The sequence below is a fragment of the Salmo salar genome, unplaced genomic scaffold (genome assembly GCF_905237065.1).
Source record: "Salmo salar unplaced genomic scaffold, Ssal_v3.1, whole genome shotgun sequence".
NCBI lineage: Eukaryota > Metazoa > Chordata > Actinopteri > Salmoniformes > Salmonidae > Salmo > Salmo salar.
The window spans coordinates 1045-15222 of record NW_025547576.1 but is presented as its reverse complement, the minus strand read 5'-3'; the positions used below and the strand labels follow the sequence as shown (position 1 = coordinate 15222).

The following is a 14178-nucleotide window of genomic DNA, read 5'->3' as shown; positions in this document are numbered from 1 at the left end:
ACACCACAGACAGTAGTAGTAGATCTATCCTCAGGACACCACAGACAGTAGTAGTAGTAGATCTATCCTCAGGACACCACAGACAGTAGTAGTAGTAGATCTATCCTCAGGACACCACAGACAGTAGTAGTAGTAGATCTATCCTCAGGACACCAGACAGTAGTAGTAGATCTATCCTCAGGATACCAGACAGTAGTAGTAGATCTATCCTCAGGATACCACAGACAGTAGTAGTAGATCTATCCTCAGGACACCACAGACATTAGTAGTAGATCTATCCTCAGGACACCACAGAGAGTAGTAGTAGATCTATCCTCAGGACACCACAGACAGTAGTAGTAGTAGATCTATCCTCAGGACACCACAGACAGTAGTAGATCTATACTCAGGATACCAGACAGTAGTAGTAGATCTATACTCAGGATACCAGACAGTAGTAGTAGATCTATCCTCAGGACACCACAGAGAGTAGTAGTAGATCTATCCTCAGGACACCACAGACAGTAGTAGTAGATCTATCCTCAGGACACCACAGACAGTAGTAGTAGATCTATCCTCAGGACACCACAGACAGTAGTAGTAGATCTATCCTCAGGACACCACAGACAGTAGTAGTAGATCTATCCTCAGGACACTACAGACAGTAGTAGTAGTAGATCTATCCTCAGGACACCACAGACAGTAGTAGTAGATTATCCTCAGGACACCACAGACAGTAGTAGTAGATCTATCCTCAGGACACCACAGACAGTAGTAGAGACAACTACTGTACAAGTAGTAGAGCAAAGATGAAGAGGGGTTAGAAAACCAAATCAACAGAAACAGAGATCATGGAGGATGTAGCAGCACAGTATTATATAAAGATGTATCAATGATGACGGACGGATAATAAGTAGTACCCAGTCCCAGAAAACCCCCCAAAGCAGCCATGCCATAGGTGTTGCTCTGAGGCAACCCACGCCAAGCAACAACACCAACATTCAGTGGTTAGGTTTGAAATGGCAACCAAACCCCCTAAACGCACTAAGTAGGGAAACGGTGCCATTCCGGACACACCCAATCAGTCAGTCATATCAAATCACAACTAGACAGAGGGTAGAACGGCATGGCAACACAATCACAGACTGCTAGAGTCACACGGATGTGTCAGTACCTAAAGATCTGCCTCCTCTTTTGAGAGGTAGAGGAGTAGCCTTCAGGGGAAAGTCTGTTGGGGGACAGTGGAGGGACAGAAGGGAGAGCGGGGGTTACTGGGTGGGTATAGAAGAGGGGGTCAAGGTAGGTTTTGGAACAGCCATTCCCAATTCATTCCCTACCCCTCCCATTGGCCCTTACCCTTCAATGTTCTGTAGATCTGTAAGATGGAAGTAATATGGTGAAAGTTTTATCACAATCACTGTTTAAACCTGTCCAGACCTTCAGACATTCCAACACTGAGGGAGAAAGGGCCAAGTGGAGGGATAGTGAGCGATTTGGGACCAGTTTTAACAGTGTTGCTCTGTATCCAACCCCCAGCCCAGAAAAGATCATGCACACAGAGCAGAAATATTGACAGTAAAAAAAAAACAGGGAACAAAATTTCCCCACTTATTTTTGTCTCTCAAACACATCAGGTTTAATAATCATTCATCTCTATCAGAAAGGGAGAGGGGTTGAAAGATGTACTTTTGTTGTGCTTTGGACTACATGTGGAAAACTATTATCAGTTCATCCCAACATTCAAATTTAGCAAACCCAAACCTTGGTGCTTCAAACTTACCTGTTGCCAGAATGATTAAATCTCTTCAAAAACACTTCAATATAATATGGTGGTCTAATTTTATGGTGCCAGGGGGTTTGGAACAGGGTTAGGGGGCTTTGCTGTGACCAGGCTGCCCCGACTGCCTCTCCTACACACCTAAGGGACTATACTGGCTGGGGACTAACCCCATACTCTAGGGTCCCTTCAGAAGTACACACATTAAACTCTCTCTCCACTGTAATGCATACTGTTACTGGGCGTTACTGTGAGCTTACCTGTTGTCATTGATGTATCCATTTTGAGAGGACTGAAAAGGGAAAGAGACATCTGTAAATTAACAAGCTGGAGCTTGTTGATCCCAGAACTATGTTTATTTAATAGCGTTCATTTGACCAAGTAGGTTATTGAGAACATATTGTTTTTATCCAAAGTTAACCAAGGTTCACTCGTGACCTCCAAGAATATGGACATAACTTATTTACTCTGCCTTCTTACCCTATTCCACCATTACGTTATTAAAATGAACTTCTGGTTAAAACAGTGGTTAATAGAACAGACAGTGGGAGACAAGTACAACTGTCCATCCCCATCCTCACTGTTGAGCCAGACCAGAGTTGCCCTTAGACTTTTTTTTTTATTTGACATTTTATTTAACCTTTATTTAACTAGGCAAGTCAGTTAAAAACAAATTCTTATTTACAATGACGGCCTACCCCGGCCAAGGCTACCCCGGCCAAGCCTACCCGGAAAAGCCTACCCCGGCCAAACCCTCCCCTAAACCGGAAGACGCTGGGCCAAATTGTGCGCCGCCCTATGGGACTCCCGATCACAGCCGGTTGTGATACAGCCCGGGATCGAACCAGGGTGTCTGTAGCGACGCCTCTAGCACTGAGATGCAGTACTTTTGACCACTGAGCCACTCGGGAGCCAGATCTGCTGAACTTGAACAGATACGCGTTACCCCCTACGATGCTTAATGTCACGATTTGGTGAGGGTAAACTGATCCTAGATCTGTGCCTAAGAGCATCTCCTATCCTCCACCACTTACTTCTCTGGAAAAGATCCGGTCTCGTACTCTCTGATACTCCTCCTCCCTCTCCTCTATTGATTTGCTGCGCCGCCCGTCCGACAGCGGCACGCGGATCTGCGATTGGACAAGAGGAAGAAGGGGTGTGATCAGTAAACATCATTGGACAGAAGTGGTACTCACTATTCACTATGAATACTATTCAGAGCATCTTCTCAGGAAGAATACGTGTAAATTAAAATATTGTGCGAGAAATGTATATACTCAGATAATCGTCAACAGGATTAATTATATTCAGCCTTCTCATATATCGTATCCTCGTGTTCTACAAAGACCTACAACGGTACAAAACAGCTACAAATAACATGTATGAAGAATCTGTGAATCAGAACTGTTAAGTATTTTATTATTAGACTTAAGTGTAATTAACTGTTAAGTATTTAAGTAATAAAAAGCAACAGTGAAGAATAAATAAAAAAAAGGGGACTAATGACCTGATTATCGTCCTTGTCCATACTGGCGTCGTCTCTCTTCAGGATAAACTTCTTCTGGAAATCCGTGTTCCTCTCATCCTTGATATGCTCTGAGAACCTCTGCTCTGGGCTGAAAGAAAAAACAATTCAGAAACTCTTGTTAGGACAAGTGTTGTAACGATACCAACATTTTTACTAACGATACCAGGCCAAGTATCGCGATACCAAGTAGTACCGCGATACCAAGTAGTACCGCGATACCAAGTAGTACCGCGATACCAATGAATACCGCGATACCAAGTAGTACCGCGATACCAAGTAGTACCACGATACCAAGTAGTACCACGATACCAAGTAGTACCGCGATACCAAGTAGTACCGCGATACCAAGTAGTACCGCGATACCAATGAGTACCGCGATACCAATGAGTACCGCGATACCAATGAGTACCGCGATACCAATGAGTACCGCGATACCAATGAGTACCACGAGGGGAAAATGTGTTGCCTAGCGTCCTGTTCACCCTGTCCCCCGGGCGCTTGTTCACGTTTTCTAAATGCTCTGCTAAGCAAAAATCTGTCACTGAAATTCACACTTCTACTCAATACAACACATTGAATTTAACTTCACACTGTTCAGTGTATAATAAAATACTGTATAGAATGGCTGATTTGCTCATATTGGCAAAGGCCACACACTCCCGTGGTCTCCTTCTCTCAAACACACACACACACACACACACACACACCACTCTCCCATAAACACACACTGCTCCCAACTTTTAAAACGTTAGGCACCAAAGACAATTTAAGCAGCACCAAAAGTTATAATATTTTTTTTATATACTTTATGCTTCCATTAGGCCTATGTGAATCACGCCTATGTGAATCACGCCTATGTGAATCACGCCTATGTGAATCACGCCTATGTGAATCTATGTGAATCACGCCTATGTGAATCACAGCTCTTGAGTAGCAGACCCTTTTTCTTTCTGTGCCAATCAAATTTGCCTAGACCTACTGTCATTTACTAGGTTGTTAGCTAGCTAGGTAACATGACTGAACTACCTTGTTTGTTATCAAACCAATAATTAGTGGCCCGGGACTAGTTTAAAACAGCCCGTGACATGGATTGTGAAATTATCTAAAATGCAAATCCCAATGAAAAAAGAAGAGAAGGCATGTCTGGTAACATGGGTCATATTTCTATAACTGTTTAGACTAGAAACAAGACCTCTGGTAATATGGGTCATATTTCTATAACTGTTTAGACTAGAAACAAGACCTCTGGTAACATGGGTCATATTTCTATAACTGTTTAGACTAGAAACAAGACCTCTGGTAATATGGGTCATATTTCTAACTGTTTAGACTAGAAACAAGACCTCTGGTAATATGGGTCATATTTCTAACTGTTTAGACTAGAAACAAGACCTCTGGTAACATGGGTCATATTTCTATAACTGTTTAGACTAGAAACAAGACCTCTGGTAACATGGGTCATATTTCTAACTGTTTAGACTAGAAACAAGACCTCTGGTAACATGGGTCATATTTCTATAACTGTTTAGACTAGAAACAAGACCTCTGGTAACATGGGTCATATTTCTATAACTGTTTAGACTAGAAACAAGACCTCTGGTAACATGGGTCATATTTCTATAACTGTTTAGACTAGAAACAAGACCTCTGGTAACATGGGTCATATTTCTATAACTGTTTAGACTAGAAACAAGACCTCTGGTAATATGGGTCATATTTCTAACTGTTTAGACTAGAAACAAGACCTCTGGTAATATGGGTCATATTTCTATAACTGTTTAGACTAGAAACAAGACCTCTGGTAATATGGGTCATATTTCTAACTGTTTAGACTAGAAACAAGACCTCTGGTAACATGGGTCATATTTCTATAACTGTTTAGACTAGAAACAAGACCTCTGGTAATATGGGTCATATTTCTATAACTGTTTAGACTAGAAACAAGACCTCTGGTAATATGGGTCATATTTCTAACTGTTTAGACTAGAAACAAGACCTCTGGTAACATGGGTCATATTTCTATAACTGTTTAGACTAGAAGCAAGACCTCTGGTAACATGGGTCATATTTCTATAACTGTTTAGACTAGAAACAAGACCTCTGGTAACATGGGTCATATTTCTATAACTGTTTAGACTAGAAACAAGACCTCTGGTAACATGGGTCATATTTCTAACTGTTTAGACTAGAAACAAGACCTCTGGTAATATGGGTCATATTTCTATAACTGTTTAGACTAGAAACAAGACCTCTGGTAATATGGGTCATATTTCTATAACTGTTTAGACTAGAAACAAGACCTCTGGTAACATGGGTCATATTTCTAACTGTTTAGACTAGAAACAAAACCTCTGGTAATATGGGTCATATTTCTATAACTGTTTAGACTAGAAACAAGACCTCTGGTAATATGGGTCATATTTCTATAACTGTTTAGACTAGAAACAAGACCTCTGGTAATATGGGTCATATTTCTATAACTGTTTAGACTAGAAACAAGACCTCTGGTAACATGGGTCATATTTCTAACTGTTTAGACTAGAAACAAGACCTCTGGTAATATGGGTCATATTTCTATAACTGTTTAGACTAGAAACAAGACCTCTGGTAACATGGGTCATATTTCTATAACTGTTTAGACTAGAAACAAGACCTCTGGTAACATGGGTCATATTTCTAACTGTTTAGACTAGAAACAAGACCTCTGGTAATATGGGTCATATTTCTATAACTGTTTAGACTAGAAACAAGACCTCTGGTAATATGGGTCATATTTCTATAACTGTTTAGACTAGAAACAAGACCTCTGGTAATATGGGTCATATTTCTATAACTGTTTAGACTAGAAACAAGACCTCTGGTAATATGGGTCATATTTCTATAACTGTTTAGACTAGAAACAAGACCTCTGGTAATATGGGTCATATTTCTATAACTGTTTAGACTAGAAACAAGACCTCTGGTAACATGGGTCATATTTCTATAACTGTTTAGACTAGAAACAAGACCTCTGGTAATATGGGTCATATTTCTAACTGTTTAGACTAGAAACAAGACCTCTGGTAATATGGGTCATATTTCTATAACTGTTTAGACTAGAAACAAGACCTCTGGTAATATGGGTCATATTTCTATAACTGTTTAGACTAGAAACAAGACCTCTGGTAACATGGGTCATATTTCTATAACTGTTTAGACTAGAAACAAGACCTCTGGTAACATGGGTCATATTTCTATAACTGTTTAGACTAGAAACAAGACCTCTGGTAACATGGGTCATATTTCTATAACTGTTTAGACTAGAAACAAGACCTCTGGTAACATGGGTCATATTTCTAACTGTTTAGACTAGAAACAAGACCTCTGGTAACATGGGTCATATTTCTATAACTGTTTAGACTAGAAACAAGACCTCTGGTAACATGGGTCATATTTCTATAACTGTTTAGACTAGAAACAAGACCTCTGGTAACATGGGTCATATTTCTAACTGTTTAGACTAGAAACAAGACCTCTGGTAATATGGGTCATATTTCTATAACTGTTTAGACTAGAAACAAGACCTCTGGTAATATGGGTCATATTTCTATAACTGTTTAGACTAGAAACAAGACCTCTGGTAACATGGGTCATATTTCTATAACTGTTTAGACTAGAACAAGACCTCTGGTAATATGGGTCATATTTCTAACTGTTTAGACTAGAAACAAGACCTCTGGTAACATGGGTCATATTTCTATAACCGTTTAGACTAGAAACAAGACCTCTGGTAACATGGGTCATATTTCTATAACTGTTTAGACTAGAAACAAGACCTCTGGTAACATGGGTCATATTTCTATAACTGTTTAGACTAGAAACAAGACCTCTGGTAACATGGGTCATATTTCTAACTGTTTAGACTAGAAACAAGACCTCTGGTAACATGGGTCATATTTCTAACTGTTTAGACTAGAAACAAGACCTCTGGTAACATGGGTCATATTTCTATAACTGTTTAGACTAGAAACAAGACCTCTGGTAACATGGGTCATATTTCTATAACTGTTTAGACTAGAAACAAGACCTCTGGTATAGAAACAAGCCGTTTTCTTTGTTGTAAAGTTGCAGGCATGCCTTTCACTCTCTGACACTCAGAGGCTGCATGACAGTTAACCTGTTGGGGCTAGGGGGCAGTATTGAGAATTTTGAAAAAAATGTGCCCATTTTTAACTGCCACCTACACCAACTCAGAAGCTAGGATATGCATATTATTACCAGATTTGGATAGAAAACCAACTGTTTGAATGGTGTCTGTAAGTATAACAAAACTCATATGGCAGGCAAAAACCTGAGAAAACCTGAGGGAAAAAAATAATTTTGTGGCTGTACTATTTTTTTAAATCATTGTTTAATAGATACCACAGTGAGAAAGGATTCATTTCGCAACTCCTACGGCTTCCACTAGATGTCAGCGATCTTTATAAAGTTGTTTGAAGCGTCTATGATCAACAGAGACCGGATGACAAGGAAGGGAAGTTGACCTCCCTGGGATGTCGTCACTTCCATTATTGCCTGCACCTGCTCAATCATGTACGCGAGACAATTTTCCAAAACGGTTTTTTCTAGACACAGGAGCGGTCGGGTTGAAACATTACTGATGTTTCACGTTAAAAATGGCTCTAAAGATTGATGCTAAACAACGTTTGACATGTTTGAACGAACGTAAATAGATTATTTTTTAAACTTTTTTAACTTTTCGCCGTGACTTCCCACCCCCGCCCGCGCTACTTTTGAGTAGCCACCGAAGCGCTAACAACATGGAACAACTTGGAGTTATTTGGACATCAATTATGAACTTTGTCAAAAGAAACCACATTTGTAGTGGACCTGGGATTCCTGGAAGTGCCAATGGATGAAGATAATCAAAGGTAAGGGATTATTGACGATAGTATTATTGATATTAGATGGTTACAAGATGATGCTAAGCTATATAGCCTAGCCTATTGTTCTTAGCACAGCACCCGGTTTATTGCAACTTGTGATTTCCCAGTAAAGTTATTTTGAAATCTGGCAATACAGTAGCATTTACGAAAATGTTAAAATATAATTATTTGAATGACAATATTATAATTTACCAATGTTTTCGAATAGTAATTTTGTAAATTGTAATGTTGTTCACCGGAAGCATTTCAGAGAAGACAAAAATCTGAATTTCACAGCTACTGTAAAATGCTGTTTTTGGATATAAATATGAACTTGATGGAACAAAAAATGCATGTATTGTATAACATAATGTCCTAGGAGTGTCATCTGATGGAGATTGCCAAAGGTTAGTGCATAATTTTAGCTGGTTTCTGCTTTTGGTGACGCCTGACCTTGAATTGAAAATGGATGTTTGTACTTTTGTGGCTATGTACTGTCCTAACATAATCTAACTTTATGCTTTTGCCGTAAAGCCTCTTTGAAAATCGAACAATGTGGTTGGAATAAGGAGATGTTTATCTTTTAAATGGTGTAAAATAGTTGATTGTTTGAGAAATTGAAATTATTAGATTTTTGATGTTTTGAATTTCCAGCCTTGTTAGCAATCCCGTCTCGGGGTTCATTGCTAACCTGTAGCCCCAACAGGTTAACTTGCACAGTCTACTCAGACTGGCCTGTGCTCACTGTTATAACAGGTGATGAAACACTGCTATTTCCACACGCTGCTCCAATGTAACACCAGAAGACCCATCAGGGTCTGCATCCCCACTCGCCATCACGGATAAATTATATTTACACAACTGATGACCATGAATAGCAACCAGAGAGATGCAGGTGAGTGAGGGCTGGTAGAGGATGCTGAGAGATGCAGGTGAGTGAGGGCTGGTAGAGGATGCTGAGAGATGCAGGTGAGTGAGAGCTGGAAGAGGATGCTGAGAGATGCAGGTGAGTGAGAGCTGGAAGAGGATGCTGAGAGATGCAGGTGAGTGAGAGCTGGAAGAGGATGCTGAGAGATGCAGGTGAGTGAGGGCTGGTAGAGGATGCTGAGAGATGCAGGTGAGTGAGGGCTGGTAGAGGATGCTGAGAGATGCAGGTGAGTGAGAGCTGGTAGAGGATGCTGAGAGATGCAGGTGAGTGAGGGCTGGTAGAGGATGCTGAGAGATGCAGGTGAGTGAGGGCTGGTAGAGGATGCTGAGAGATGCAGGTGAGTGAGAGCTGGTAGAGGATGCTGAGAGATGCAGGTGAGTGAGGGCTGGTAGAGGATGCTGAGAGATGCAGGTGAGTGAGGGCTGGTAGAGGATGCTGAGAGATGCAGGTGAGTGAGGGCTGGTAGAGGATGCTGAGAGATGCAGGTGAGTGAGGGCTGGTAGAGGATGAGGATGGCTGATCATAGCTGCCACACGTGATATGTACGTGGATATGATTGGACCTGAACATACAAGAGACTGGAGGCTGTTGCTCAAACAGATCCACAGATGATGCAATCTCTATTGTACTCCACACTGCCCTTTCCCACCTGGTCAAAAGGAACACCTATGTGAGAATGCTATTCATTGACTACAACTCAGCGTTCAACACCATAGTACCCTCAAAGCTCATCACTAAGCTAAAGACCCTGGGACTAAACACCTCCATCTGCAACTGGATCCTGCACTTCCTGACGGGCCGCCCCCAGGTGGTGAGGGTAGGTAGCAACACATCTGCCACGCTGATCCTCAACACTGGAGCTCCCCAGGGGTGCGTGCTCAGTCCCCCTCCTGTACTCCCTGTTCACCCACGACTGCATTGCCAGGCACGACTCCAACACCATCATTAAGTTTGCAGACGACACAACAGTGGTAGGCCTGATCTCCGACAACGACGAGACAGCCTATAGGGGAGGAGGTCAGAGACCTGGCCGGGTGGTGCCAGAATAACAACCTATCCCTCAACGTAACCAAGACTAAGGAGATGATTGTGGACTACAGGAAAAGGAGCACCAAGCACGTCCCCATTCTCATCGACGGGGCTGTAGTGGAGCAGGTTGAGAGCTTCAAATTCCTTGGTGTCCACATCAACAACAAATTTGAATGGTCCAAATATACCAAGACAGTCGTGAAGAGGGCACGACAAAGCCTATTCCCCCTCAGGAAACTAAAAAGATTTGGCATGGGTTCTGAGATACTCAAAAGGTTCTACAGTTGCAACATCGAGAGCATCCTGTCTGGTTGCATCACCGCCTGGTACGGCATTTGCTCGGCCTCCGACCGCAAGGCACTTCAGAGGGTAGTGCGTACGGCCCAGTACATCACTGGGGCTAAGCTGCCTGCCATCCAGGACCTCTACACAAGGCGGTGTCAGAGAAAGACCCTAAAAATTGTCAAAGACCCCAGCCACCCCAGTCATAGACTGTTCTCTCTACTACCGCATGGCAAGCGGTACCGGAGTGCCAAGTCTAGGACCAAAAGGCTTCTCAACAGTTTTTACCCCCAAGCCATAAGACTCCTGAACAAGGTAATCAAATGGCTACCCGGACTATTTGCATTGTGTGACCCCCCCCCGCTACTCTCTGTTTATCTTATATGCATAGTCACTTTAACTATACATTCATGTACATACTACCTCAACTGGCCCGACCAACCAGTGTCTGTATATAGCCTTGCTACTCTTATTTTCAAATGTCTTTACTGTTTAATTTCTTTACACACACACACACACACACACTTTTTTCCGCACTATTGGTTAGAACCTGTAAGTAAGCATTTCACTGTAAGGTCTACACCTGTTGTATTTGGCGCACGTGACAAATAAACTTTGATTTGCTACCAAGGTCTTCTAAGTTCCACCAGTCTCCCACTCACATGCGTGTGTTGCCAGTCTTGTTAATGATGACAGCCTTGCCAGTCTGGTCTACGTTGTGGTCCATGCCAAAGTAGGCCGCTACACGGTGCAGAAGCATGCGGTGGTACGACGTCATCTGGGGAAACTTCTTGTACTGGTTACTGGAGGGGAGAACGTGGAGATTAAACAACATGTACTGATTACTGGAGGAGAGAACGTGGAGATTAAACAGCGTGTACTGGTTACTGGAGGAGAGAATGTGGAGATTAAACAGCGTGTACTGGTTACTGGAGGAGAGAACGTGGAGATTAAACAGCGTGTACTGGTTACTGGAGGGGAGAACGTGGAGATTAAACAGCGTGTACTGGTTACTGGAGGGGAGAACGTGGAGATTAAACAGCGTGTACTGGTTACTGGAGGGGAGAACGTGGAGATTAACTTCTCTAGGCTGGGGGGGTATTCTCATGTCCGGATGAAAAGCGTGCCCAGAGTAAAGTGCCTGCTACTCAGGCCTAGAAGCTAGGATATGCATATTATTAGTAGATTTGGATAGAAAACACTCTGAAGTTTCTAAAACTGTTTGAATGATGTCTGAGTATAACGGAACCTATTTGGCAGGCGAAACCCCGAGGTCAAACCATCCAACGATTTCTTTTTTTTTGAGGTCACTCTTTTCAATGGGTTTTCAATGGGAATCTAGAATTCTAAGGCAGTTGCTTGCAGTTCCTATCGCTTCCACTGGATGTCAACAGTCTTTAGAAATTGGTTGATGTTTTTCCTTTGTGTAATGAAGAAGGGTCGAGTGAAGTGTACTGTTGTGGTTGAGGCGCGTGACCTGAAAGCACGATCCACTTTGTTTTCCTCCGGTACTGAACACAGTTTATCCCGTCTTACATTTTATCAATTATTTACGTAAAACAATACCTAAAGTTGTATTAGGAAAGTTGTTTGAAATGTTTGGACAAAGATTACAGGTAACTTATGAGATATTTTGTAGTCATGTTGCGCGAGTTGGAACCGGTGTTTTTCTGGATCAAACGTGCCAAATAAATGGACATTTTGGATATATATAACGACGGAATGAATCGAACAAAAAAGACCATTTGTGATGTTTATAGGACATATTGGAGTGCCAACAGAAGAAGCTTGTCAAAGGTAAGGCATGAATTATATCTTTATTTCAGAGTTTCGTGTCGCGCCTGGCGGGTTGAATTATGATTGTCTGTGTTTGTTTGGTGGGGTGCTGTCCTCAGATAATCACATGGTTTGCTTTCGCCGTAAAGCCTGTTTGAAATCTGACACGTTGGCTGGATTAACAACAAGTGTAGCTTTAATTTTGTGTATTGCATGTGTGATTGTATGAAAGTTTAATATTTATCGTAATTTAATTTGAATTTGGCGCTCTGCCATTTCACCGGATGTTGTCAAATCGATCCCGTTAACGGGATTTGAGCCATAAGAAGTTACTGTTAGAGACGGGACTGATTTACATTTGAAATACAACAAAATAAACTTCAGATGAGGGTAATGATACCATCCCATCGACAGGTGGACACAGAGTCCCAGGCAGCCAAATATACCATACTGATATACCAACTACAGTACAATCCCCATGTTTATCCCATTATAAATATACTGGAGTAAAGTAGCAGTATGGAATGTGGATACATCCCACATGGCACCCTATTCCCTACATAATGCACTACTTTTGACCACAAGCATATATAGGGAATAGGGTGCCATTTCTCACTCACTTGTCGTCATTAATGAACTCCAGGATATCTTGTTCTAGTTTCAGCAGCATCATTCGATCCCTGTTAGAGAGAGGAGAGATAGAGGGGAGATAGAGGGGAGATAGAGGGGAGAAAGGAGAGAGGGGAGAAAGGAGAGAGGGGAGGAGAGAGAGAAGAGAGATATAGGAGAGATATAGAGGGGAGAAAGGAGAGAGGGGAGAGATATAGAGGAGAGGGGAGGAGAGAGGGGAGGAGAGAGAGGAGAGGGGAGAGATAGAGGGAGAAAGGAGATATAGAGGGGAGAAAGGAGAGAGGGAGAGAGGAGAGAGGGGAGAGAGGAGAGAGGGAGAGAGGGGAGGAGAGAGGGGAGGAGAGAGGGGAGGAGAGAGGGGAGGAGAGAGGGGAGGAGAGGGGAGGAGAGAGGGGAGGAGAGAGGGGAGGAGAGAGAGAGGAGAGAGGAGAGGAGAGAGGAGAGAGGAGAGAGGGAGAGAGGGGAGGAGAGAGGAGAGGAGAGAGGAGAGAGGGGAGGAGAGAGGAGAGAGGGGAGGAGAGAGGAGAAAGGGGAGGAGAGAGAGAGAGGAGAGAGAGAGAGGAGAGAGAGAGAGGAGAGAGAGAGAGGAGAGAGAGGCTTATGTCTATCATGCATTGATGTAGCTCAATAAGAAATGTGTGCAAAAAACATGAATCCCAAAGCTGATCTACAGTTAAGATTCTGCCCTTAAAGTTTCTCAATCCATTTCCATCCGTTGAGTGCTGTGGCTGTGATAGGAGATTGATTAGTCTCCCCTGCCATAACTGGGGTTCTGGGGTTGTTTTCAGTGTGTGTGTGTGTGTGTGTGTGTGTGTGTGTGTGTGTGTGTGTGTGTGTGTTACCTGGGGTTGTTTTTCAGTGTGTTGACCAGGAAGTCGTGCACGTCGATGCCGGTGGAGTCAGTGTACTCCTGGCTGGAGTCTGGCGGAAGGGAGAGACAGAAGACAGGATGCTTAACCTGTTGGGGCTAGGGGGCAGTATTTTCACGTCTGGATAAAAAAACGTACCCGATTTAATCTGGTTACTAATCCTACCCAGTAACTAGAATATGCATATACTTATTATATATGGATATAAAACACCCTAAAGTTTCTAAAACTGTTTGAATGGTGTCTGTGAGTATAACAGAACTCATTTGGCAGGCAAAACCCTGAGACATTTTCTGACAGGAAGTGGATACCTGATGTGTTGAATTACCTTTAAGCCTATGCCATTGAAACACACAGGGGTTGATTAATGTTTTGGCACTTCCTATTGCTTCCACTAGATGTCACCAGCCTTTACAAAGTGTTTTGAGTCTTCTACTGTGAGATCTGACCGAACAAGAGCCTTGGAACGGTGATGG

At 42.5% G+C, this 14178-nt stretch overlaps 1 protein-coding gene across 1 annotated transcript; it reads right to left on the bottom strand.

The window, feature by feature from the left end:
• Nucleotides 1-1118: 1118 nt before the first annotated feature.
• On the bottom strand, nt 1119-13869 carry LOC123731980 (R3H domain-containing protein 2-like). The gene is made up of 7 exons (XM_045711364.1): nt 13676-13869; nt 12824-12883; nt 11090-11230; nt 3264-3372; nt 2791-2886; nt 2017-2048; nt 1119-1207 (listed from the first exon to the last, which is right to left on the bottom strand). Exons 2-7 carry the CDS (start codon nt 12874-12876, stop codon nt 1147-1149), a joined length of 492 nt encoding a protein of 163 aa, XP_045567320.1. The 5' UTR covers nt 12877-12883; nt 13676-13869; the 3' UTR covers nt 1119-1146.
• Nucleotides 13870-14178: the final 309 nt, after the last annotated feature.

Excerpts from the sequence above, each read along its gene's own strand:
- LOC123731980 (XM_045711364.1), bottom strand. The coding sequence starts at position 12,876 with ATGATGCTGCTGAAACTAGAACAAGATATCCTGGAGTTCATTAATGAC. Across the intron at positions 2,887-3,263 it reads TGGACAAGGACGATAATCAG|ATCCGCGTGCCGCTGTCGGA; the intron begins GTCATTAGTCCC and ends GTCCAATCGCAG. Across the intron at positions 2,049-2,790 it reads ACCGGATCTTTTCCAGAGAA|TCCTCTCAAAATGGATACAT; the intron begins GTAAGTGGTGGA and ends TTCCCTTTTCAG.